This window comes from Thunnus albacares, chromosome 12, assembly GCF_914725855.1.
Source record: "Thunnus albacares chromosome 12, fThuAlb1.1, whole genome shotgun sequence".
Classification (NCBI taxonomy): Eukaryota; Metazoa; Chordata; class Actinopteri; order Scombriformes; family Scombridae; genus Thunnus; species Thunnus albacares.
Genome location: NC_058117.1, coordinates 8,994,400 through 9,020,796, shown reverse-complemented (window position 1 = coordinate 9,020,796; position 26,397 = coordinate 8,994,400). Strand labels below are relative to the sequence as shown.

The 26,397-nt window shown below is 41.4% G+C and overlaps 2 protein-coding genes across 3 annotated transcripts; one reads left to right on the top strand and one right to left on the bottom strand.

Moving 5' to 3' along the window:
* Positions 1 to 1,745: 1,745 nt before the first annotated feature.
* On the bottom strand, positions 1,746 to 10,604 carry LOC122993742 (protein zyg-11 homolog). Of its 2 annotated transcripts, none has more exons than XM_044368155.1 (14): positions 10,411 to 10,604; positions 9,082 to 9,250; positions 7,921 to 8,720; positions 7,662 to 7,802; positions 6,287 to 6,463; positions 5,938 to 6,002; positions 5,553 to 5,652; positions 5,245 to 5,295; positions 4,632 to 4,793; positions 4,471 to 4,518; positions 3,875 to 4,075; positions 3,724 to 3,776; positions 3,226 to 3,323; positions 1,746 to 2,523 (listed from the first exon to the last, which is right to left on the bottom strand). In XM_044368155.1, the coding sequence occupies exons 1-14, from the start codon at positions 10,411 to 10,413 to the stop codon at positions 2,333 to 2,335; spliced, it is 2,259 nt and encodes a 752-aa protein (XP_044224090.1). In that variant the 5' UTR covers positions 10,414 to 10,604; the 3' UTR covers positions 1,746 to 2,332. The 2 variants fall into 2 exon arrangements, with proteins under 2 accessions (XP_044224090.1, XP_044224091.1); XM_044368156.1 differs by having other exon boundaries at positions 1,746 to 2,514; positions 10,411 to 10,603.
* Positions 10,605 to 12,445: 1,841 nt separating this feature from the next.
* On the top strand, positions 12,446 to 22,665 carry angptl1b (angiopoietin-like 1b). The gene is made up of 5 exons (XM_044368099.1): positions 12,446 to 12,707; positions 16,098 to 16,936; positions 18,443 to 18,636; positions 19,762 to 20,032; positions 20,837 to 22,665. Exons 2-5 carry the CDS (start codon positions 16,135 to 16,137, stop codon positions 21,022 to 21,024), a joined length of 1,455 nt encoding a protein of 484 aa, XP_044224034.1. The 5' UTR covers positions 12,446 to 12,707; positions 16,098 to 16,134; the 3' UTR covers positions 21,025 to 22,665.
* The last annotated feature ends 3,732 nt before the right edge of the window (positions 22,666 to 26,397 follow it).

The following is a 26,397-nucleotide window of genomic DNA, read 5'->3' as shown; positions in this document are numbered from 1 at the left end:
CCATTTCCAGACTTTATGCTATGCTAAGCTAACCGTCTTCTAGCCGTAGCTTCATATTTACCACACAGACATGTAAGTGGTATCAATATTGTCATCTAACTCTCAGCAAGAAAATTAAAACGTGTATTTCCCAAACTCTTGTATTATTGACATTTTGGATATGTTCCACTGAAATATGATTGACTTTAAATAGTTGATTTGCTGTTGTAAACATTACTGTTGTTGCTCTAGAAATAATATTTACTGTTCTGAATTAGGATTACTTCAGGGCATAGTGCTTACTTAATAAGTGAGCAAATTTGTCTCACTTTTGTAGTTGCTAAAGTCTGAGTGTTATTCAGTGGGTTGCAATCTGCAATCTCACCACTAGATGACATGAAATCCTACACACTAGTACCATGGTTGTATGATAAGAGCTCTATACAGGACCAAAAATGGCGCCTGTTCAGTCCAATATGAATTGGTTGCCTTGCACATATGCCAAAAACGTTTCTAGCTTCTGGGTTTTCTTCTGGGTTATGCGGTCCACTGAATATGCACAGTAGTGTTTTGCCAGCTGGCCCTGCCCGCAAGTTCCTGCTTGGCCCATAGACTTTACATTGTGATGGCATCATAGATTTTTAAATTGCTTTTCTTGGCTTGAGGAAAGTTTTACAAATATAAGACCTCCATGGATTCATAATAGAGCCATAACTGACCCTGTTCAAGGTGTCCTGCATGTCAACAGTTTTATAGATGTCTCTTTTACAATGGTGGTCTATGGTGAAAATGCTTTTGGGGCCACAGGGGTATTTTTTGCTGCAATATCGCAAGTGGCCACTGGGAAAAATTGGCTGCAAGGCTGAGGGGTGGTGCCGAATCCAGCTTTAATACATCCATGACTGGTCCTTTAAGTTAGTCCACTACTGGCGTGCGCAAATAGGGGTCCTGGCGTTGTGGGCACTGCATGTGCACAACACCGCTGCTGAAAAAAAAATCCTAGGGGAAACACTGTCTCCTGTCTTTCTGATACAGCCTTTCTGTTTGTCTCTGTCTCACATGAACTTGATTATTGATGGGTTCTTTGAGCTACAGACAATAACAGACCTGATTAATGCAAAGCACACCACTGTTACCCTTTGGCTCCTCTGCTCATCTTGCCTCCTCACATGCTGGGTTTTCCATGTACACAACAGACACAAGTGCAAAGTCACGGTGCACTCTAGAATAATCGACAGTCCCTGGAAAGCAGCGCTGTTTTCCCACACTTGAACTTCTCACGGTAACAACATACCATGCTCACTATAAGGCATTTGACCTCTGATCCCACACGACTGCCACAGTGAGTTTAATGTTTAGAGGGTTGAAGTTTCTGTTAAAGCTGTTCCTGGATCACTTTATGTACCTCTTCTCTAACATATACCCTACCCTACCACTGTCAAGGAAATGACTAATGTGGCTGAATCACAAGCATACAAAGCCATATTCTATTTGGCAGATCCCCTTTCAATTCCTTCAAGGGATTTAAAAAATGTGAATCAAGGGGATTTTGACACTTAAAAGTTGAACACGGTGGTACAACTCAAATATTAATGTGAGCTTGTTAATCTACTTTTCAAAAGGAATTATTAATAGGCCAACTTAGAATAGACTCTGTAGATGCCTACGAGCAGTTCTGTCTTCCAGCTGTGTTACATAAAATATAATGAATTCAGCATCTACCGGGGGGGAGAGGCAGTGAGCAAGAGAGGGAGAGGAGAGATCACTTCTTTTTGAGCATGACTGGTTTATAAAGAGGCCCCCAGTATAGACACACAGACAAACACAGCAGATTCAGGGTGATATCTTGCCACTTATCATGTATGATACTGAATGTAGTTATACGTCTAATGACTGAATATTTTACAGGAGCACAGCTTAAAGGCAAAACATTCTTGAAGCTACAGTACTAAAGCACCCTCTAGTGACAGGATTTAGCTCCATGCATGATTTACTGCACAAACTTTGCACAACTTCAGTTTATTTGGAACACTTCCTTAAGATCAGACATTTTCCATCTTAATGTCCTATCTTAAAGTTTGACCTCTAAATAGTGCAAATATTATTAGGAATTCACATTTTTTGTTTCAAAGCATTTAAAACTAAATTAGCTTAGGAATCAAAATGACTACACAACCAGTAATCACACTCTCTTTATATAAAAATACAGAATATATAATTTACTCTATTAAATATTAAGTCCAATGGGATTGACATAAACCTTCTGTACTTCAGCTCTACTATATATTGTATCTGCAACCTGCATATTTTAGGCACAGCTCATTGACATGAAATAAATATCTTTGCACTTTTGTCAAGAGCTTTGAGGCCCCGTCTGGTTGTTGAAGGGCCTTGATTGACTCTGATGGTGCTCTACCATACTCAGGATTCTGTCTGATAGTCCTTTAACGTCACTGTGTGTGTCAGGATGTGCAGCCAAAACCTTCAGAAGTTCAGTCACGCCTTCCTGCTCCAGCATGCTGCTGTAATTTGAAGCTAGGGGATCAAGGAGAGAGAGAGAGAGGAAGTGATAAGAACATGACACCGCCAATTAAATCTTAATACACCAGACAAGTTCATATAAATTTACCAGTATTTAACATCACATCGGGTAGTGTCTTGGGGCAAATGTATTTTTCAATTTTATTTCAGTTCAATTTTATTTATATAGTGCCAAATCATAACAAAAAGTTATCTCAGAGCACTTTTCCAATAGAGCAGGTCTAGACTGTACTCTTTCACTTTGAGAGAACCAACAATTCCCCCATGAGCAAGCACTTGGCGACAGCAGCAAGGAAAAACTCCCCTTTAACGGGAAGGAACCTCAAGCAGAACCGGGCTCTAGGTGGGTGGCCATCTGACTTGACCGGTTGGGTTGAGAGAGAAAGAAGGAGGGAGGGGGAGAGTGGGGAGAGAGACACAGAGAAGCATAATAACAACAATAATAACAATAACAATGATTATAATAATAGAGATATGACTAGTAATAATAATAACAATAATAGCAGGAGAATGTGTTGAGGCAGGACACCCACAGGACCACGCCAAATGTAAAAAAAAAAGGACACTATAATACACATACAGTACTGTATGGTAAATTGATTTAAATATATACATAAATACGCTGACCCCTAGAAATCCACTCATGTGCTCCCCACAGTCAAACTCCCACCAAGATCCCCACAGTAGTCTGTTTGTGTGTCTTACTGTTTTGACTGCAAACCAGATGTATGGCCCAGACTGCCCACATCTGCACTCCCGAGGGCTGACAAGTCTGAAGCAGAGGGCAAAATGGATGGAATGACCTAAAATTTGGACATGAGGAGACAGAACACGTAGATTAAAAAAAGTGAGAAAAGAAGTGTACATTTTAATTATCCTGAGCATTTTTTCTTCTTTGTTTTGTGCTGTAAGTACCAGATGTTTTTCTTCTGCATCAGTGCAACCCAATGAATGTAAGCTAATGTGCCATTCACATATTCTAACATCATTTAGAATGAATTTTTTAATTGCTTTCTTGTGACTGTCTGAGCTTTCTCTGGCACTCATTTGTAATGTTCTGTGTGTTAGGTAACCAAATAAATCAAACTTACGGGTAATTCAGCTGTGTTAAATGCACAAGTTGTTTCAAAATATGCATACATTACTTACATTAAATCAACAATGAGCAAGATGAGAATGAACAGATGTGTTGCTTTATCTCACCTGTAAGAGACCATTTCTCTCTCCAGTTGGGTCCATGTTACTATGGAAGCATGCTGCAAGGTAAGAAAGACACTTTGAAAAGAGCGAAAGGGGAATTTAATTGTCCATCAAATGAAAACCAGCATCCAAAACTTTTGCCTCTGACACACACCAGCTGCTTCAGTATGGTGGTACGGAGCTCATCATCCAGGGTCCAGGCCTCTGGTCTGGAGGTGAGCTGTGCCAGGATCCCTCCGGCGAAGTAGCGGACCCCCACCTCCATATGGGAGTCCTGCAGCAGGCTGAGGATGTGCTCCAATAAGTCTTCCTCCATTAGCTCTGCCTGCAACTCCTCAACCTCTGCTATGTTGTTCTGTAACACAGTGAGAGGAATAATAGTGGTGATGATAGATGTAACTTGGCAGATGGCATACAGAAGGGATACAGGAACTTTTTAATGTCAAATTGCCGACAGAGGGATTTAATTTTTTTCCTACTGGTCAATTCATTTCACATATTTGGGGGTAATATGAAAAATATTTGAAAGGACTCCCTAATTCAGATGCTGCCTGTTGTCACAGCATGTGGGAACGATTACAAAAAGGAAATGAGAATAAGATGTAGATTTTAGTTTAAACAAGCTATGAAAACAAGAACATTCAGTACTGTGGCAGATGTGGCACATAATGAAAACTATGCAATCATATTCAATATTCTTCAGTATAAACACAACACACACACACACTCACACATACACAATGAACCCACCAGGAGGCCAAGAACTTTCTGCTGTACAGAAGATTCAGTGTAGTAGGACTGCAATGCAAAAAAGGGGACAGCATGAGAGGCAAAATGTGACCCTCTGTGAGGGTTCATTTGTTTATCTGCGCGGGCAACTGCATTTTTTTTTTTTTTTTGGGCTCCTCTACCTCCAGGACCTCCTCATACAGCTCCAGGCCGTGGCACTCGATGAAGCTGCGGGCTGCTGTGGGCATCTCATCTGTCAAGTTCCACAGAGCACTAAGGGCAAACTTCAGAGTGGAGTCCACCACTCCGACCATGGCTTTCTGCTGCACGATAGCCAGCAGCTGCTGTTAGACAGAGCCAAGGAGAAGAGAAAACATGAGACAAGGAAGGAATACATTTGTAGAAACACAGGAAACAACCTCAGTCAAGTCAGTGAAGCGTGCAGTGTTGAATACAACATGCATTTGCTGGATGAAAAGATTACATATTTGCATAGCAGCCCAAACAATAAATAAAAACAACTGAAGTGGAAAGAGAAGCTTGATTGCATACACAAAGAGAGAAACAGAGAGGTGATTGAATAATGGAGTAACAGTAAACTGAGAGGGACAAGTGCATGGGGCAATGGAGTGACTTGTGGTGAGTAAATGAGTATATACAGTAGGTAATGGAAAATGTAGCCAAATATAAAGACAGACAGAGAGTGAGAGAGAGAACTAGAAATACACTTGTGCGTATGTAGTTCTAAGTTGGGAACGTTGTTTGAAACTAAATACCCTGAAAGTGTAAATGTACCTTCATAATAAAGGCATCCTTGCCGAGCTGTGCAGTCTCCTCTGTGGACAACTGTACATAAAACAGAGAGATCAGTGCTTCTTTGAGTTCAAGCCATTTTCCTAAATGCCAAACTAGAACAAACTGTTCTTTTAACCCACAGGGAAAATGGCACCATTTAACTGGACTAAATTAAAGCATAAAGCTGGCTAGTGTCACAGAGGTACAGGAGCTGTCTGATGCATGGAGCTCTCAACAGGTGGGACTAACAGGTGCCATACTATTTTCCTGCAGCAGACTAATGCACGGTAAGTGAGCAGTGTCTTGACCTTGGCCACCAGAATGGAGATGACAGCCACAGCCATCCTCTGAAGGGTAGGATCCTCGTGGCTGCTCAGCCAGTTAATCACCAGCGTGGCTGCTAAATACCTGAACCATGATCACAGCATGGATACAAGGAACACAGTATTATAAAAACACACCAATAATGTACAAACAAGCCTTGGGAGAATCTGAGACATCTTTTCCTGCACTCATACATCTGGGAGAAGTATTTCTTTTGGCAGTTATGTTTCAAGACAAATTATATTTTAGCTGGATCACAATGTGTTGGAAAAACACTACAGTGCCACTCCATGAATGCACTGATTATCTTGGCTACTGCATCACCATGGGCTCATACGTCATATTGTAACTGAGCGAAAGTGAACTAACTTGTCAAAGGGGACATCTTGAAGGATGTAGTCACTGCAGAGCGCCAGCAGGCAGTTCTTCTGCACCTGGAGAAGTGGAAACAGTTGAAGAACCATAAAGGTGTGGTCTATTAAAATATACAATGTGGGCATATGGTTTTTTATGCAACAACGACAAACAGTGGCCAAATGGCAACTGCAACCAAATGCAACATTTAGAGCAGCAAATAGAGCAGCAAAATCTGGTGAATGACAAGCCAGCTGGTAGCAACAGAACCATTCTGTGCCACAGTTTGTTACATTTTGTTGTTGTGTAACCATGTTACACTGAGATGGATGTGTAATATGAAACATTGAGCATATCCCTGGACCTGCTGATGGTTGGGGAAGGTCTTCATGGCGTACAGCAGCCAGGTGACAGCGGAGCTGAGCAGGCTGACTGGCATGGCCTCTGCCAGGTCCTGAGTGGTCAGGTTGAACACACACGCTGTGGCCACCAGGTGGACGTGCAGAGAGGTAGGGTGGCTCTGCATCGCACTCACAACCAGCTACAGGAAACAGGAAGTCCAAGTCATAATCAGATGTGCTTCAGAATCAGTAACCACTGTGTTGTCACACTGGAAACTGTCTAGAGAGGGCTGGATCTGGGGGCAAGGGGTATTATAGAGTCTCTTCTTTCCCTCTCCAACTACCATTTGGGTGTCTTTACTTAGCAATTAGCTGCTTTACTGGAGCTACAGCAGTACAGGACAGTGATGAGACTAGGCATCTCCCAGATACTGTATGTATTCATGTGTAACCCTAGCACCTCCTAAAACTACACACCAAGCCAGCTGTGGAGTTGCATTGTATTAATTAACTATAAGGCTCTGCAGGAAACTGTCTCATTACCTCCTCTCTCCAATCACATCCAAGTACAGTAATTAAGATGTCAGGTTACAAGACATTTTAATTTAGCTGTACCATATGTTCAAACGGAGCTGTTTTCAAATACTGTTCTCTTTACAAATCCTTACAAAAAACATGCAACTAGAAATTGTTTCCTTTACTGTGGAAATATGAATGAATGAATATGAAATGTCTGTGCGGTTGTGAATTCATGTGTGTTGTCTATGTTTCTGTATTTGTATTTGTATATAATCCTGCAGAGATCAGAGATAATTTACTATACAATGCAGTGCTAAAGGATAATTCCAGTTTATTACAATTTTCAGTCTTTTTTTGTCGTTTTCTATCAGTGACAAAACAAATTTTACTCTGCTGAGATCTGGGATTGGTGTAACATTGGTAAAAAGAAGGGGCAGTTTACAGATTGACTTCCTGGATCAATTTTTTTGTGTGGCCAGTTTTCCTGTGCAATGCAAGAATATTAGCGACATTTCAGGTTTGCTCACCTTCAGTTTTACCTTGATATAAAGTGGCTTAGATAATCTCACCAAACTTAACTGTTGGCTCTTTTACAGTCTGTCTTATCATCTGACAGCTTGTGTTCTTTGCCACGCTGATTTTTAGCAATCTCAGCAATTACAGGAAGCACTATGTTTTCATAATGGATAGAAATTATGGCCAAACCAACAAAAATGAGACTCAAGTTGTGAGAAAACTGAAATTACCCTGCAAAAAACGTATATCAGAAATATTTTGAATTTGTGCTAATACACAAATAAACCCCCACACATGGTATGTTCAAACACAATGGTCAAGATAATAAGTGGGAAGGGAACAGATTGAAAGGGATGACAGCACCTTTAGCATATCTGGTTGTGATTTGTCGATGTCAATGGTTAGATTGTAGAGATGGACGAGGGCCTCTCGTATGAAACACTCCCTGTCTCTGTACCTTCTCAGGGCCTCACACACCTGGTTCTCATTAGCTTCTCCAGTTACCTGAACATACACAGCAGATCAGCACTGTCAGAGAGACTGGAAATGCAGTGGGCATATTCAGTAAATTAACATAGTAGAGCCTCAAGTCAGAGACAAATGACTAGTACTGGATCCTTACTTTTAGATTTTTATGTGAAGAAAGGACATCACAGGAGCTAACCCCCGTTGCTAGCAGCCCCAAGAAGACCAGTCCACTCCTGGCCTCCACGAACGCCCTGACTGCTGCTTCAGTGATTCTCTTCCGGCCCGACACATCTAGAGAAACAAGGGAAGGGAGGACCTGGGGACTCCCCTCCAGAAGCTGCCTCACTGTCTCATCTCCGTCACTCCCGTCACTGTCATCGAGTGTAAAGTGGTTGTCCGAAAAGTCCATATGCCTGAGAGCGTGAAGTTGGTTGAGGACAAAGAGCAACCTGGCAGGCGACATATCCAGCAGCCTGAGCCTGTGGGCGATCAAAGATCTCAGGGTGTCTTTGCACTGAAGGAGTGCTGTGAGCTTTGAGATGTCGCTGCAGGAGATATCCAGGCTTTCCAGCTGAGGGAGTGTACAGATATCTTCAAGAATAGCATCGGTCAGGTCTGTGTTGGCAAGGTTGAGCGTCCTCAGGCCCCGCAGGGAGCTGAAGCCAACTCGGACCCCGCCATCCTCCCTCAAACACTCCCAGTCCAGATGTAGCCCATTCAGGGACAACCTCTGCAGGCTGGATCTGCACTCCAGGTTGGAGACGAGGCCTGAGACGATATTAGCACCAGTTAGGTCTCCAGATACCCAGGAGGCATCTAGTTCCTGGAGTCGGTGAGGGCAGAGCGCCAGGCGGAAAGCTTCTGCAGACACTGGACAGCATCGGATGGAGGCTCGGCGCAGGCGGAGCTCTTTGCAGTTTCGGAAAATCCCAACAGTCATGTCATTCAGTATTCCTTGTAGGGAGAAGCAAACAGAGCAATGTTGTAGGAAAAAGTAGCATCAGTTTAGCCACATTTATATTTGAGGAATAGAATTTTCCCACTATTTCAGCCTGGGATAGTACATAGTGAACTAATAACTCATATGATGATAGGGTAAGTGTCCTGAAATTGTGATTAACTTTGTTTATACAGGACGTTGTGTGCCTGAGGAATGAGTGATTGGCTGAAGGTCTAAGGTAAGTCACTTTTTTCATAGTGTGAGTTTATTTGTCCTTTTTCAACAACTTGTCACAGAACTATAATCACTTGGCAGTTGCAGTTGCTCTCAGTTGTTGATGATGTTTTTGGAGCCTTTTCAGTGCTCCTGACCGACCTTTAGTTGCCATCTTATGCAGTAGCTGGTCAGCCATCTCCTGTGGGAAGAGCGGGGCCCAGCTGAGGCACAGAGAGCCGTCTGCTCGCTTGCTGCACAGAGCGTCCAGGCTGTGGCACACCTGAGCCAAGCAGAGGTCGCACAGGGCCTGGGGGCCCTCCACTGATTCCTGCAACACATCATCAGGTGGTCAAAAGTCACACTGCTGGATAATTAAATATTTCATAGTGGAGGTATGAGCAAAAGTGCAGTGATCTTAATTCACCTTTTTTTTCATGTTTTCTCATTTGCCTCTAATATCTAGTTAGGCACATTGTTTTGTTTAAAGTCCCCCTCCGTTCAAAAATGTGTTTTGCTTTTTGTTACTTCACTTGGATGTTTGAGCTTCACTCTGCATAATGATGTATATACAGACTTTGACACCAGACCAGGCTGTTTTCATATCCATCTGCTAAAGGGGGAAAGTTTCTATGTGCTCATCTTAAATCTCAGTTGAAGATGTCTACGCACAAGATAATTTTGTGACATCACAACTAGTTTAGAAGCCAGTCGTGGTGCAGTATGAAACTTAACACGAGTGTGACGTGGAAACTTGAAAGCTGACTTTAGGGTGAAGAAGAAAACATCTTGTGTCCAACAATTAAACCTTTGAAGTTAAAAATATTCATAGATTTTACAGTACGAGAGAGGGAAGTGATGTAATTTAAAGAATTTTCAACATGGAGATATATCCTATATATTGGGGATCTTTAAAAATGTCCAGATTTTGAGATGCTGCCTCTGACATTCTGCCTCCACCTCAATACAATAGAGGTGAATGATATCTTACTTGTTGTGTTCACAGTGCAATGTTAGAAAATTATATTGTATATTCAAAATTCAAATTAACCCTTTAAAAATCCATAACCTTTTGACACATAGAGAGAACATAATATAAGGGGCATATGTGTCATTCATCCTACAGTATATACATCATAAATCTGTGCAGTAACTTTAGAGGTGTTTTTTATTTACGCATTAAAGACATTTGTAAACACATAGACACTTGTCTCACAGGATTCTTCCTCAGGACTCAACAGATCCTCAGTGACACAGGATCTCTAACGCTACAGGAGGCTAATTTTATCCACAACAGATGAAGCGCAGCACAAGTAAAGCCCATTTAAATCACATAATCCAACCGGTCGTTGTAGGGCGAAGTGGACAAAAGCATTTGGTCCTTCAGCACCGTAGACTAACTTACATGAGCGTTTGACATTGACATGACGAGCACGTAACGTTAAATAAAACATTGTCAACATTTCACAGGAGGGAGGGGGTCAAACTCACCATGTTTCAAAAGTAAACAGTCGACAGGGAAATAAAAACAAACAACTAATTGACTGAACGACGTGAAATTCTGTAAAATTTTAAATCAAGAGACTTCTAAAGCTGAGAAAAGTTGTGAAAAATGTGTAAGTTATTCCTCTGTGTTGATTTCACTCGCTGTCGCTGATTGTCAAGTGTCAACTGTCACAGGCAGCGCTCTCATTGGTCAGTCAGTGTGACGTCACCGAGAGCCGTTAGAAGGTGGCCTGTTTATTCTAAGTTACCCCATTATTTATTTCATTTCCCCTCTTCCCATTATTTGGTTTCTAAGGAATGTGAAAAACTCATTGCACAATCCCTTTACCAAATGTTTTTTTAATAATTGAATTCCCTGGCATTTGTCTCCTCTTTTTGTTCTTCATACTTGTTTATATTGTTACTGTTTTTTTTTGTCTTTTTTAAATTTGACTGTTTTCAATAAAGTTGAGAAAAAATTAATCTATCCATCTATTTATCTATCTATTGTACATCACTCCTCTTACAGGTAACCTAATTAAATATAAAGGAATGTACCTGCATCTGTGGAAGTGGAGAGGGTAGTAAACTCGTTTAGCCACAAGGAGGGGCTCACAGAGAGAGCTGGATTTTAATGTGTGACTGGTGATGTTTAAGTGAAAAGTGAATTTTCAAAACTGAATAATAAAACCCTAAATACAAAGACCCAATCCCCTGATTTGCATGAATGTAAAGAATATTATTAGCAGTGGCATTCCAAGATTTTGTAAAAAGGGGCCCCCTCCATGAACACACTCATATTGGAGGGCTTTGTCTCGCTCCAATGTCCCTCTGCTGTGACATTAACGCACAAACGAAGCATGGAAAGGTTCCATTAAGACATAGACAAGTCTTGTTTCAATTACAGAAAAAAAATCAGAGAAAAGAAAACAAAAGAGTATGTAACAGAAGTATATGTTTGCTTTTTTTTTATCCCTTTCAGCATCTTGGGAGCCCTCAGATTAATGTCTGACCTCGAAGTTGGACACCACTGATCTAAACTACACAAGACACAACAGTGGGACTTTTTAAATGAAGAACAGACACAGAAAATGTTTTTTCCAGGCATGGCTTGAATTAGCACAAAATGTTTTTTTAAGCCCTAAATTGGATGGCCTCCATTATGTATATACAACCAACCAACATGAGGATGCACGCTCAATCACACAAACACAAACATATGTTCTCATACGTGTGTAGGTCACACGCAAGTGTCCACTTCAATGTGCACATACACATCTACAATATGAATGTCCTGTCTCGATTGCTCATAAGCAAAACTGTCCTCCCACATGGTGAAGTATGTCTCCCCACGCAGAGAATCCCCATGTATCAAAGCTTGTGCTTCCTCCTCATTTCAAAACATTTAGCTCAGGGGCGTTCTTTTTGTCTGCATATTGCATAAGCCCTCTGTATATTGTCCTCACAACCATATAAACACAGCTGCCAATAGCTCTTAGATTGCCACAAGACACACACACACACACACACACAGACACGCACACATCCCATATACGGAGAAAACACAAGAGGAACGCTCACATTCAAAACAGACCTCCCATTGTAATCCTAAAGCTACCGGATCGCCAGAATCACTCAGTCATTAGATTAGTGCTGATAGGAAACAGCTTTGTGTGGAGGAGTAGTTAGACTATGAGAAATAGTAGATATATGAATGAAGCTGACAGAAGAGTGTATGTGTTTCTTTGTGCGTGACAGAGAAAGAGAGTTTATGAGCATGTCAAACCTCCACAAACCTGACAAGACAAATTTTCATGTGTGGGAGAAAAACTAACTTTGTAAACACATCCCTATGAGAATGAAATGATGACAGCAAGACTGATTTTGAGTGTGAGAGTCTTCACCACTCTCTGACTCCCAGCCAGTCTGATTCATCACTTACTTTTTCAATTGTGGCGAAACCTTATATTAGGAGGAGTCTTTCGTTTCTTCTTAAACTTTACATGACATCAGAGGAGGAAGGCAGGGCCAAGCCTTCCTCTTCTCAAACTACAGAGAAAATCACACCATCAGCCTCCCTCTTTCCGTATATGGACCACCCTCTACTGTTCTCCTAGTGGACGGTGTTTGCTTGTGCCTCAGCTGTATGCAGGCCTTCATTCTCAATGAGAGCAAAGACAGAGGGAGACTGAGAGTGAGGTGAGGAGAATGGAGAGCATGAAACTTCATAGAAAACACATCTGAGATACCAACCTGGCTGCTACCTGCACCTCCTGGACCACTGACTGAACTCACTGACGAAGGTAAGATTCTTATTTTTAAATTTATGCTAATTTGTGAAATCAATATGACATTTGTATGTTGTTTTATCCTCTCTGAAAAAGTATTCAAATTGCTTAAACTTCCCTAAATGTTCCCAGTCACTAGTATTTACTGACAAAAGTTAAGGTAATATAGAACAATGAAGTTAGATTGAAAGTTTAGATGGAAGGACGGTTCACCAGACATTAATGCCTGTTCAAAAATATCTGAATGACTGTAAAACACTTTAATTGAAGTATAAATACAGTTATATTTGTTTTTAAATTCCATATTCATATCTGGCATAATGCCCCCTGATCATATTCACCATTTACAAAGTTCATGCATCATGTCATCCCCTCAGCAGACAGATCTAATCAGTGGCACCATCAGAATAACTTGTGGGCTAATTGGCAAAATCCTAAAAATCTGCTGACTCAGAGCAAAAGCCACAACAAAGTTAGGCTGGAAAAAGAGGATTTTCTGATTTGAAATATATATTTAGGCTGTATGTTGAAATAAAGTTGGAATGAAATTAGGGAAAACCACTTGAAGGTAAAAGAAAATCTTTTAATTGAGAAGCTTAGCAGCAGACAGTCAGAGCTCAGTGGTACCACTTAGAGTCAGTGGGCCGATTGGCAGCGTCCTGCTGTTCCCCTGAGCTGGGAAAACCAGCCACCGCAAAGTTTGACCTGTCTGGTTGCAAACATTGCATTAATATGAATGAGGTGACTGAATCTGGTCAGGTCTGGCTCTGGAGAGAGCATGGGGAGGAGAAAATTCCCTTTTAATAAGTCAACAGAAAAAATTGGCTGCTGTGGCTGACTTGATGAAGACCAGCAGGGTGTGAACGACAGAGAGAAACCTGGTGGTAAAGAGTGGCGATGAGATTCACAGCCCTGGCTGAGGAGCCTCTGTGTAAACACTGTCACCCCTGTCAGCTTGTGAGATTCATATTGTGGGGTTGGAGACGTGCAGACGGGCCAATTGCTTAGACCGAGCTATTGAAGGGGATGACCTATGATTACGGAAAGACAGGAAAAAGTACTTTCTGGGTAATAATAACTGACTGACAGTGCCAAGGTGTTTCTGAGTTCTGACACATGGCCTGTTTTCCTTAAAATGCCTTCTCCTTTGCCCTGACATGGTTTATAATCCATGATAAAACAAACTGTAGCAACTGTGTTCCATATGTTACAGCTACAACACATGTTTCCGGTCAGTTTTAGAAACTTGCTGCTGAACTTTTAAGCCAACCACAGTTATTGAAAATTAATGTTGGCTTAGACACTTTCTTTCTGTTAATAAATCTTTGAGCTTTTTGCAAACACCAAAACTTGATATTATAAATTTCCCCTGAGGTAAGCGTGTTTTTTCCTTTGACAATGATAAAAGAGTATTATTCTGCCTCAGCAGCAGTTTGAGCTTAGGTAATGCTCTGGGATCTGTCCCATTAACTGTGGTTAGGACTCTTCAGTGCAACTAAACATCAAGAACAAACCACAGAAATCATTCAAAGCCCCTGCTGTCTCTGTTTTGGACTCACTTTATTCTGCTTCTTTGGCATCTGTTAAAATCCTCAGTGGATTTGTTTTGATGAGCTCCGATATGAAGTGGGTCATATTGTGTACCCGTCTGAAGTGTTAGATGAAGGTTACTTAACTTCCTTGGCCATATCCACTAGACTGCCTTCTGGTTGGATTTGGCTCATCTGCCAAAATCAGCCTGAAGTTGGCTCACCATTAGCTCCACTTCCAGAGCCAAGCCTAGCTATTGAATATGGAAGGAGGGAGCTTTCACTTAGCATGTATTTTCAAACGTCACCCTCCCCTGCTCTTTTCGTTGTGCTGTCAAAACCAATAAGATCAAAACACAAGCTTTCCTTCCAAAAATAGACTCTAGAAAACATTACTCATAAATCAGGGATTCCTGCTCCCCCTGCTGCCTCTAAAACACACCAATATCTTTTATTTCTCACCAAATTCAGATTTATCTATTTGCACCAGCCAGGGAGACATGGGATAAGTTAAAATGAATCAATAAGGCCCAATGACAACCACCTGCTGACTACTTCCATTTTGCACATTACTTACACAACTCATGAATCCATTAGAGACTGGCAGTGGATGCTATCCTGTTCGTTGCACATTTAATTTTCCTTTTCAGTCAAATCTTTTGAGTCTCAGATATTTTCAACATGGAAATTCTCCACACAAGCCAGTGCAGGTACACTGAAAGGCTATCGGGGAAGTTCATAGAAGGTCTAAGCCAGGAGATCTCCAAAAATATGAAAAACAGATCCCAGCACTTGCACACACCCAGACACCTGATACAGATGTGGTAAGGGCCTTAATGAAAGAGAAGCCATGAGGGAATGTATCGAAAATATGAGTAACGATAGCAGATTTGTGGTGGGTGGGTGGCACTGCTCTTACTCCACCAAAAGTGAACCAGAGGTGATTTTGATGTGTGAAACCAGCTGTGCCTGTACCACAGTCTGCTAGTTTTCATTTTACATTTTAATGATCACTTACTGCATAATTAAGCAGGACTCTTATGTTCAGTCTGAACTGGAAGCCTTCCTCTGTATCATGCCAAGAGATGATCTTTGAATATTTAAGCTTTGCAGGCAAACTGGTTATATTGGATTATATTGGATTAGAGGAGAAAAGAAAACATCTGCATAACAGTTTAGTCTTCTGGTAGTGTGCCTGGTAGGAAATTACAAAAAAAGTACAAGATGAGTCACAACAAAACCTCTTTGACCTTGACCCAAATTAAAAGATATGTGGAGCATCTATATTTTTTTTGCGTTGACAAATCTAATGAAAAGATCAAAACCATCAATGACTTGACCCTGCTAACAAGTATTGTCTGTGCCAAAGCCTGATATAGTTTATTCCTCTGTGACATAGCCGTCCATTGTTGTCCAAAAAAACATTAAAAACACATCAGTGAGCCACACCGTTGTACCGGGTGACATATTCCCTAATTACAATAAACATGGGCACTATACTTGATCGTAGTTCCTCCTCTAGTGCTGTTATACTCCTAGAGAACCAATGTATATCAAGCAACGCCTGGAAAGAGTCCCCCCAAAATGCACTATTTACTCCTTTTTGAGCGGACTTTGCTAAAAACTACAATGCCTAGCCGTTCTACGAAGCTACAACATTTTTTATGAAAATGAAACTTTGGCTTTATGAACCGTTTTTAAAGAATTACGTCTTCAGAAGGCACTAGTTGGCTTTGGGCTGAGTGCAACAGACGGCCTAACACATTGTTGATTTTGGCTTTTTCATGGAATTTCTTGACAATAAGAAAAATATACCAACACCAGTCTTATTCTTTCCATAAAACAGTCTGCACTTCTCTTTCTTTTTTTTTTATAGATCTCTAGCTTGTTTGGTGATAAATCGAGGGGGAACCATGGGACCTGGAAAGTGGAGCCTATTTATTCTGTTTGGTTTGTCCCTCTGGAGCAACAGCCAAGCCCTCAGTAAGAACCCTATCCTCTCCCGGATACGAAGGGCTCCAGAGGCCAATGGGGAAAACAAGAAGTGCTCCTACACCTTCCTGGTCCCCGAGCAGAAGATCACAGGCCCCATCTGTGCAGCCCGGGGTTATGCAACTGATAAGGACAGAGTGACGCGCCTTGATGTGGCTGCGGTGCGTGACCTTCTGTCGAAGCAACGTCGGGAGATGGAGACTTTGAAGCTGGTGGTGGATGTGGATGGCAACTTGGTGAACGAGATGAAGCTGTTGAGGAAAGAGAGCAGGAACATGAACTCCAGAGTGACCCAGCTCTACATGCAGCTGCTGCATGAAATCATCAGGAAGAGGGACAACTCACTGGAGTTGGCGCAGTTGGAGACACGCATCCTTAACGCTACCACTGAGTCATTGCGTCTAGCCTCCCGGTACAGGGAACTGGAGGCCAAATACTCTGCCCTGTCTGCAGTGGTGAACAACCAGTCAGTGCTGATTGGAGCCCTGGAAGAGCGTTGTATGCAGGTGTACAGTCGCAGGCATGAGCAGCCACCTATGGGTCCTCCAATGGTGCAGGTGGTGCCTGAAAATATTCCTGTTAATGTGCCACGTTTCACAAATGAGATCCAAAGGGACAATACTAGAGGATTTGCCCGGGAAAGGGGCTCTCGCTCCGGGCCTTCACCCACAAGTGGCACCCTGGAAGTCCAGAAACCTCCTCAGAGGAACTTCAGTGCTGAAGGTGAGTGAGTGACATCCATTTATCCATCCACAAATCCATCCATGATTCATACATACTGAACATTTTCACTGATTTATTCATTCATCCAGGCACCAAAATCCAAAACAGTCATGGTAAAATGTAGAGCAGTCATGACTTTGCATGCCAACCATAATAAAATAATATTCCCTGACTCTGGATACAGCTGCAGGTGGGCCCGTGGCCTTGTTTTCAAAGGTTAAAGATTTGCAAATTCAGCTGGAGCTCCATTCCCTGCTCAACAGAAAGAGCTCAAACTAGGATGGAAATAAAAATGTTGTAACGTCTGAACCAAGACTGGGGACTTAAAGCAAAGCAAAGAAAGACCTAACCAGTGGGATTTCGCTCATCAACAGAAATTCCTGACACATTTTGATTGTCCTTGCCCAAGAATAATAAAGTGTGTAGGATTTCAGTGCAGCTGTATATGAAAATAGTCCTTTACAAGACTGTTCCATTGCATGTCAGACATAGACAAAACCCAGGCTGGTGTGATAGACTCCTGCAAACCACAAAGTAGAGGCACTTCTGGTACACTTCATAAAATGAATGGACTATACCTTTATATTATTATTATGTCATTAGCTGGGATGAGGTTACTCTACCATTAAATAAACTCACTGCACATGTGCTTGTAATTAAAAATCTTGTTATTACGATTACCTTGACAAAAAGCAGACATTCCCAACTTATAAAGTGGGTTAACAATATATCTATTTTGGATTTTTGACCTCAAATAAAGGCAAGTAATTATTAAAGTGACTTAATTAGCCCCATGCTACTCTTTGTTGTACTCTGTTCTGTGAGGACAGAATAAATACATGTATCTTTGTAGACCTAGATAAATGTGTTATTACTCCATCTGCTTTTGTGATTTAGATTTTCCTATGTACCCCTCTGTCAGACATTTACTTCAACGTTTCATCATCATGTAAAGTCATGGCACTCATGTTGCATCTCCGTGCTTTGGCAACAAAAGTGTTTCAAATTGCTGTACAAAGCAAAAACGCAGTAGCTACACATTTGGTCAAAATTGAATTAAGACCAGAATCTGACTATTTGACATCTGTTTCACTGTATGCAAATTTATACCACAGAAATGTGCAATTTTCTATTCAAAAAAAAAAAATTCAGGAACTACAAAACTGTTGTAAAAACCAAACCGAACAGTATCTGATTTTATTTGACAATAATAAAAGGCTTTATAAGGGTTTACAACTTATATAGCTGTTACACACTGTAACTAAGTAGCCTTCAAACTTTAAGCCTTTTTTACCTTCAACTTTAAACCTTTTTAAAACTTTTTCTCAACTTCACAGTTTCTGTGGTTACTGCTGTCTGCCTTATGCACAGAAAGCAATAGGTATTTACAAAAGTACTTTACCCTGGTCTGATGATTTTTATCTTCACATACTTTACTGTTTTCCCCCTCTCTGGTCACAGTCTGTCTTAAAGTCTGTCTCCTTCTCTTATCATTCTTTCCTTCAGGCCCATTCAGAGATTGCCTGGATGCCCAGGAAGCCGGCCACACCACCAGCGGCATGTACCTGATCAGACCAGACGAGACAGAGAGGCCAGTGCAGGTCTGGTGTGAACAGGATATAGACAACGGGGGCTGGGCTGTTATCCAGAGCAGGAGAGACGGATCGGTTAACTTCTTCAGGAACTGGGATAACTACAAGGTGATGACAATGACACTTCCCCTGCCCTGTCTATCTATATTTCTCTCTCTCCTCCCCTCTGTCTCAACCTCAGAATATTTGGCTCATCCAGAGATAACAGTGGTGCCGTTATATGACCCATCTACAGGAACCATCTGGGGTCTTTGGGACTATTTCCTGGGCCAGAATCCTTATGTTTTCACTTACTGTAAAATATAACGCCCTGTCAGCAGCACTATTTGTCCGAGGTCATTTAGTTTGAGATTCCCATTATGAAACATTAGATGGCCCACTAGGAAGGTATGTTCCACAGCTCAATCTGCAGACGTTTCTTTCCAAAACCGCTACTAGTGTGGTGCCTTCCTGGACGGCTGGCTGGTTGGCTTACTGCACAACACCATATAGGCCCTCTCATCAAAGCTCTGTGAGAATGAGATGGAGTATATCACTGCTGGCAGCCTTGGCGATTCAGTGTTCCATTCAGCCCAGCCAGTCTTGTGCATGAGTAACTGGAAGCTAAATTGCTCTCTTCAACATTGATTTGCCTCTGCGCTCTCCCACAAAGCCACCACATATACACACACACACACACACACACAGCACCAGAGAAGAGGCCCCGGACTGAAACCCTACATCATTCATCATCTGCTGGCTCACCCAGCTAATCCACAATCACAAACCTCAACCTTCTCTACCAAGTGAAGTGTTCTGGAGGCACGCGGCCAGACGTAGATTGCTCGCGGTTATTTGACACAAGCGCTCAGGCCAGTTTCACCATTAGCTGTGCTCCAAGAGATCTTGGATTTGGGGTTTGAGCGATGAACCAGCATTCTGAAGATTGATGCTTATTTTCCAGCATAAATACTACAACATGTCTTTTTTTAAGGAATTTCAAAGACAGGGTGGCATTCCTTTTCCACAGTGCCTTTTGAAGTTTGTCTTAACTACAGAACCATGAGCAAAATGTCATCAAAAAGAAAATCCTCATTTGTTCTCTTACAATCCCACTGCCTCTTCCACAAGAGGGTTTTATGTTCCTGAACAATTCTCATGTTTCTAAACTCCTCGGGCTACCACATAACAAACAACGCTCATTATTTACTGCAATCCTGCTGTAACCTTCCTTTTAATCTTCCTGTGACTCAGAGCGGCTTTGGCAACATAGATGGGGAGTACTGGCTCGGTCTTGAAGGCATATACAACCTGGGAAGGCAGGGGGACAACAAGCTACTGGTGGAGCTGGAGGACTGGATGGGCAAGAAGGTGTATGCTCAGTACAGCAGCTTCCACCTGGAGCCGGAGAGCGAAGGCTACCGCCTGCGGTTGGGCATCTACCAGGGCAACGCTGGGGACTCCCTCAGCAGCAACAATGGCAAACAGTTCACTACTCTGGATCGAGACAAGGATGCCTTCTCAGGTAGATGAAATGGGGGTTTCTAGTACACTCTGGTAGCATACAGTCTCCTTTGAAGTGCATCATGATATTTTCTTGAATTTTCAAGTGTCCTTTAATATTGTGCTTAGCACTGTAAAAGATTAGTCAATTTATTGATAAGTCGATTGACAGAATATTAATCGTGAACTGTGCTGATACTCAATGGTTTAGGTAAATTCTCCAACATAAATGGCTAAACATTATCTGGTTCCAGCCTCTCCAAATGTGTAGGTTTGCAGTTTTTCTTGTTTGTATCATTGTAAATTGAATATCTTTGGGTTTTGGATTGCTGGTCAAGACAAAACACACAATTTGATGATACCACCCACAGCTCTGGGAAATTGTGATGGATATTTTCTTAGTTTTTATAGATTAAGCAATTACCAGGAACCTTAAAGGTATTACCTGGTAATATTTAAAATTTAGACTGGTTCCAAGGCTCTGAATAGTTGCCATTATCTTTTCAAGCAGATTTTTTCACCAATTGAAATGTATGGACACATGACTCTCTACTGATTGGTTGGGGCAAAAATTAACACCTCCCAAGGAGAACACAGATAACATGAACCTAATGTCAGACTGAATAATGTAGTAAAGTGAAATCGCAAATCAGTCTGATTATCAGGCCACCAAGAACTTCCACTTAGAATAAGTTCTAGCTTGAAAGGCATCATAGAAAGAACTGATTCTCTTGAAAAATTCTGTCAATATGCACTTCAATGAAAAACACACCCTTCCTGTACTTCAGAGTCCAGATGATCACTCTTTCTCCTCCCCCCACAACAGGTAACTGTGCCCATTTCCATAAAGGAGGCTGGTGGTACAATGCTTGCGGCCAATCCAATCTTAACGGTGTCTGGTACACCGGAGGCGTCTACAGAAGCAAATTCCAAGATGGGATCTTCTGGGCCGACTACGGCGGAGGCTTCTACTCCATGAAGGGTGTCCGCATGATGATCAGGCCCATAGACTGAGGAGATACTGTAAACCAGCCTGGTGCAGGGGCAGCTGTGGAGGCCAGGGCACACTTGAACCTGACTCTAAATTGTGACTGTATATGTCATCAGCAATTGGTTGATCCTAGCTAAAAGAACTACACCAATGGAGATTACCAACCATCAGTTGTGACTTGAATTGCCTCCTGTAACCAACATGGACTCTTTACTGTATATCACAATAGATGCATAAATAGAGGGATTTAGAGGACATGACTATTTATAAGCCATACAGCTCCTTTAACCACCAAATGTATATGATGGTGAAGGGATATTAAGAACTGCCGGTGCAGATATTTTACAGCTAGATAATGCAAGCTGTCTGTATGATTAAGAAACCACAGTGTTTTCCTCATTACTCGGTCACCCCATGGAGAGGAGGCGCCATGTCCTAACAGAATTTCATCTGTATTGATTTCATTCATAAGCTTTAGCGTCACAGAATCTAAATGCAGCTCTTCCTACCTCGCCAAGAAAAACGTCTTGGGGAAACACTCATACATGGTATTTAACTTGTGCTAAGTTGCTGGAAACTACATTTTGTTAATACCTATATAGATTTATTTAGACTCTGTATCCACCTCTAGATCTGAAAAGACCAACACCTTAAGATGTTGGAGAGAGGAAGGTGGTTTAAAATGTTTTATTGTACGTCTGATTACACAAAAATGGTGCTGATTTTAGTTTTTCTCTCTACACTTAAAATGACCTTTATGCTGTATGTTAAATTACTTTGTCCAAATGCAGATGACCAGAAATGATAATTTATGTGTACAATTAACTTATCATAACAGTGAAAAGGGCCAGGTGTCCTGAGGGAACAGTAAATGATCCCACAGAAAATAGAACTAATTTCCTCCACTGCATTTATGACAATCATTCTCAAAGTGTGCACATATGGAAATTGCTGTTGTATGTTTTTCTCATTCGGCTGTTGATTAAATTTCAGTATGACTCCGGGAAAAACAAAGCATTGTTGAAAGAGAAAAAAGATGGAATTACCTTTTGTTTTGAGTGGTTTTTGAGCACGAAAAATATGCCGACCAAGCGTGCTGAGAATTATAGGCACTGGGACAGACAACGAGAAACACATTGCTAAAAGCCAGACAGGATGAAGAGAGAAAAAGAGGAGAGGGGAGGGGATGAACTGGGATGGAATTGGTCCAAATTTCCAAGTTATTTTTCCCCCCTCTTCCTTTTAAATACAGAGAAATTTACATTCTTTCCACACAAAAGTGCTTGAACTGTATGTTTTCTTAAAAGTATCTTTCATTGACAAAGTCATGGGTCCCTGCACTCTGTAATCACCGGTATGGAAGGAAAGTTGCATCCTTTTGGGGAAACCATCCCAGAGGAGGGGCAGTGGGTTTGAACTGGTGGGTTTGCTTTGAACAACAGCACTGCATCCACAGCACATGAAAGAAAAACAGCCTTTGGTCTCCAAGCTGAAAATAGACCCTTGTTTTGCACTGTTTTTCTTATTTACCACAATGGCCCTCACACCCATCTCTTTAACAAACTTTTATGAAGCAAAAAAAGCACAAAGCAGGGTCAAACCCAGCAGGACATGAAAACATGTTTATGGACATGTAAAAAAGCAATGTCTTATAAAAATGGCATTATAATGTTAAAATTAAATTGCAATAAAAGCTGAAACAGATGAGTCATGATATTTTGCAGAACAACATTGCACAACTAACATTCAATAAATGGAGAACATTTAGGGTCACTTCAGGGGATATTCTTATTCATTGGGAAACAAAAGAGCTCCTTCTCTGTGCCATGCTGCTTCATACTGTTAACCAAATCACAATTAAGGCATGACTTGCTAGTTTTTAGTATTTGTTGAGATTACATGCACATTCCAAGCTTATCTTGTGGGTGTAAGTCATGCATATAAAATGTTGTTTGTCTATGGCTGATTACAGTATCTGGCTAACCCAGATACCGTAAGTATTATGGGATGGACAAACCTTAACAATTTCCACTGAAATTCTGAAGAATATTTGCCTTTAATGGTATTTAATGGTAGTTTTCTTAAATGTGCATGGCTTTGTGCGCCTTGTGCTGGCATGAACAAGTCGGAAAAAGACAGATGAATACATCACAGAGACATGTCATTTCAAGTGGTAACATTTCTGTGGAAGATTGGGTAAGAGCAAGTCAACAATTTAAGTCTGACTCACAACTTGCACTAAATTACTTGTTTTTTTGTCACATCATAGTCATCAAATATCTGTTTTCTGAGGGTAATAGGCCTACTTAAACGTTGTATGTCTATGTCATTTTAGAATTTAAAAGAATGGGTTGACATTTTGGGAAATGCTGTACGCATGTTTGCTTTTATGCAGAGATTTAGATGAGAACATCAATACCATTCTTGTGTCTAAAAGAGGAAGATACCCTGTGCACAGCAGTGCCTCTCAGGGCAAATTACAGAAAGTCAAAAAAGTATTCCAGCGCACACCCTAGGTATCCTAGGTCTATCCTTGTATCCTGCTGTGCGCTGGAATACTTTTTTGACTTACCATTCTTGTGTCTGTTCACATAAAGTTAGAGCCAGCTGGCAGTTTTAGCTTAGAACAAAGAGTGGAAAAGGGGAAACAACTAGCCTTGCTCGGTAACAATATCTGCTCACTCATACTAATTAAAAACTATGTCAGTGTGTCTTGTTTGCTCCCTACAAAAACTGAAATATAAAACCATTTTTTTGTGGAGTTTCATGCTGCAATTATTTCTTGGCCAAGAAATAATTCCACTTGTAACTCCCCATAAAACGACAACTTGTCATTTTCACACTTTTAACGGATTAAAAAAAAGCCAGCTTTAACATGTTTATTTGTGGGCTTCAGAGGTGCTGGTATGCAGATTTTTAAACTTTGAACAGAGCCAGCTAGCTGTTTCGACCTGCTGCCAGTCTCTCTAAAGTAAGCAAACTGCCCGCTGGCTCCATAGCTTCAGAAAGCGAATAAGAATGTTTCCTAAAATGTCAAACTGTGCCACCTGACTGTGTACTGTGCACAAATCCAATCGAAGAGTGCGTATAGCTGTGTCCCATCCACCACCGGCCATTTTATTAAGATGTACAAGGTCAAGAGCTCAGACACTATCTTCCAAGAATTTTATTGAACAGCTGCCACCTGAGCACAGTTGTTCTTTCATATCAACACTGTGTGATGCCAGACTGCCAGTGTGGGATGCACCACAGGAGCTGTAACTGGAGTCTTCCAATAACTCTGCCCACCACACACTGAACCCTCACATTTTAAACTGCCTCATGGGGTTATGGAAATGCATGATTAGCCCACAAAAACCAAAATCCTGCGCAGTCAGAAGTTGGAACAGAGAAGGTGACATCCTTGGCTCTGGTGAGGGGACCACACTCGGGCCTGTACAAACTCGACTACCTGGTCAGCAAACTGGGGATGGCCGAGCGCTGGTGCCGTGTGGTCCTCTGGAGGTTTTAGAGGTGAAAGCCCTCTTTGTCAGTGAGTGAAGCTTCGCTGTCTACGAACTTGACCACCAAAATGGCACCAGGCTCGGAAGATTTCTGGAAGAAGCTAACCCTACAGCTTGCTGCTGTTTGCTGAAAGACATCTGCTGTTGAGGGGAATGTCCGTGAGAGTGACTCATTAGCCCACAAAAGCTCAGTTAGTGTCAACCAGCAAATCAACAGACAGGATGTGGAGCTGTTTTCTTTCAAAATAACCACCATGACTAATTTTTGCCTTTACTGAGACAGTTAAACAACTCCAAAACTAAGTCTTTTCCTAAGTGCCCTTTTGATTTAAAGTTTAACAGACACTTGTTTGAGATGGATGATCACTTGGAGGGATCTGGGAAAGCTCAGTTAGTTGCAGACAGCTGCAGTTTCCACTCTCCCGTATTAGAGTGGTCTAACACGGACAGAAGAATGATACTTCATTTAGCTGCGAAGCACAAAAGCCAGTGCTGAGATTGTGAAAATGAGATTTATTTTAATGGGGTCTTTTTGATTGTAGAAAGAAGTCAATCTAAGCACAGAATGCAACCCAGAGATAATAAACAAAGGAACACTTGAGACATGAGAAGTGTGCTCCTTGAGTTTCAGCTGCCTATTAGCAGACACATAGTCAGTTAAATATGTCTATTAGTAACCGAAAATTCAGATGGTTTTCATTGTTCATGTGGTTGTTATGACATGCTTGTTTATTCTAGACTCAAACCTTGAAACCTCTTATATGATCAAATCTATCTCCTTTGTGAAAAGCATGACCTCAGAACAGTGTGGAGTCAGCATTAGTCACTGAACTAGAGGACCCTCTAATAGCCTACAGTATGACTGTTAACCATCTGCGTGCTGGATATATGATTCTACTCATTGTGATGAATAGCGTGAGTCATGGAGGTCTGTTAAAGGCTTCACGACCGCCTGGGGAGACAGAGCCGAAGGACCGACTGCCCTGACTGCTCAACTGTTTTTACACCATAGTTAAAACAATGAAAAACAACGGGCCCCCCAGCCTAAACCTGCTCAAGAGAGGCATGAGCCAAAGAGCCACAGAGGGCAACAGAAGGAACCACAGAAATGTTTTGCATTCAGTTCAGTGGAGAGGGGGGAGAAAAAGGATTAACAGCAGTTTCTGCAGCACCAAGGCTGGACTTTTCTGTCAGCTGTTGGCAATAGATTTTACATGTATATAAGAATTAATATGTGACAAAGAAAACAGGACGTTGCATCAGTTTTATTGATTTGCAAGAGTAGAAATAAAAATGTGAAAATAATAATACAAGAAATGACACGACTTTAACAGAGGGAGAATGGTTATATAAATGAAAGTTTATGGGGTTTTGACAAAAGATATTCAGGACTTGATGTGTTCAGTTAAGCCTTGAGTCTACACTGGGGGACAGACAGGAAATAATCTGCTGTCAAACCTGGCTGTGCTTTAAATGTGATTATAACATTTTTCCACCAGTTATGACCCTAGATGGTAACTCTACTCTATAAACAGTTGATGTCAAAACAGGGAATACACTGTCTGGTCTCTTCAGGTTTTAGCTGCTCCATTTTAAAGTTGCTGCAGATATAAGTGATTTCTGCATGAGGCAGGAATTTCAGTGGCTAAAATGAAATGTGATACTTTTTCTTTTTTAATAACGACTGTCTCCAATTTTATTAGAACAACTTAGATTCTGGCAGCTGTCTTTGTATTGGAAGGTGGTTACTGAGATCATTAAAAGTAATACTTTTCTGGAGCTGGGGGATCAAACAAATCCCATTTAGATTAAATTTACTGAACAGTTTAAATCGATAGATGATTTAAAATCAACATAAATAATACATTTCTTGAGCTGGAAAGGGGGACAAAT

What these genes read in the sequence shown, in the direction of transcription:
- angptl1b (XM_044368099.1), top strand. Translation starts at nt 16,135, where the DNA reads ATGGGACCTGGAAAGTGGAGCCTATTTATTCTGTTTGGTTTGTCCCTC. An exon ending in GAGGAACTTCAGTGCTGAAG is followed by an intron (nt 16,937 to 18,442) that starts GTGAGTGAGTGA and finishes TCTTTCCTTCAG; the next exon opens with GCCCATTCAGAGATTGCCTG. An exon ending in GGAACTGGGATAACTACAAG is followed by an intron (nt 18,637 to 19,761) that starts GTGATGACAATG and finishes CCTGTGACTCAG; the next exon opens with AGCGGCTTTGGCAACATAGA.
- LOC122993742 (XM_044368155.1), bottom strand. An exon ending in CTTCACATAAAAATCTAAAA is followed by an intron (nt 7,803 to 7,920) that starts GTAAGGATCCAG and finishes GTGTATGTTCAG; the next exon opens with GTAACTGGAGAAGCTAATGA. An exon ending in TCTCCATTCTGGTGGCCAAG is followed by an intron (nt 5,296 to 5,552) that starts GTCAAGACACTG and finishes TTTTATGTACAG; the next exon opens with TTGTCCACAGAGGAGACTGC.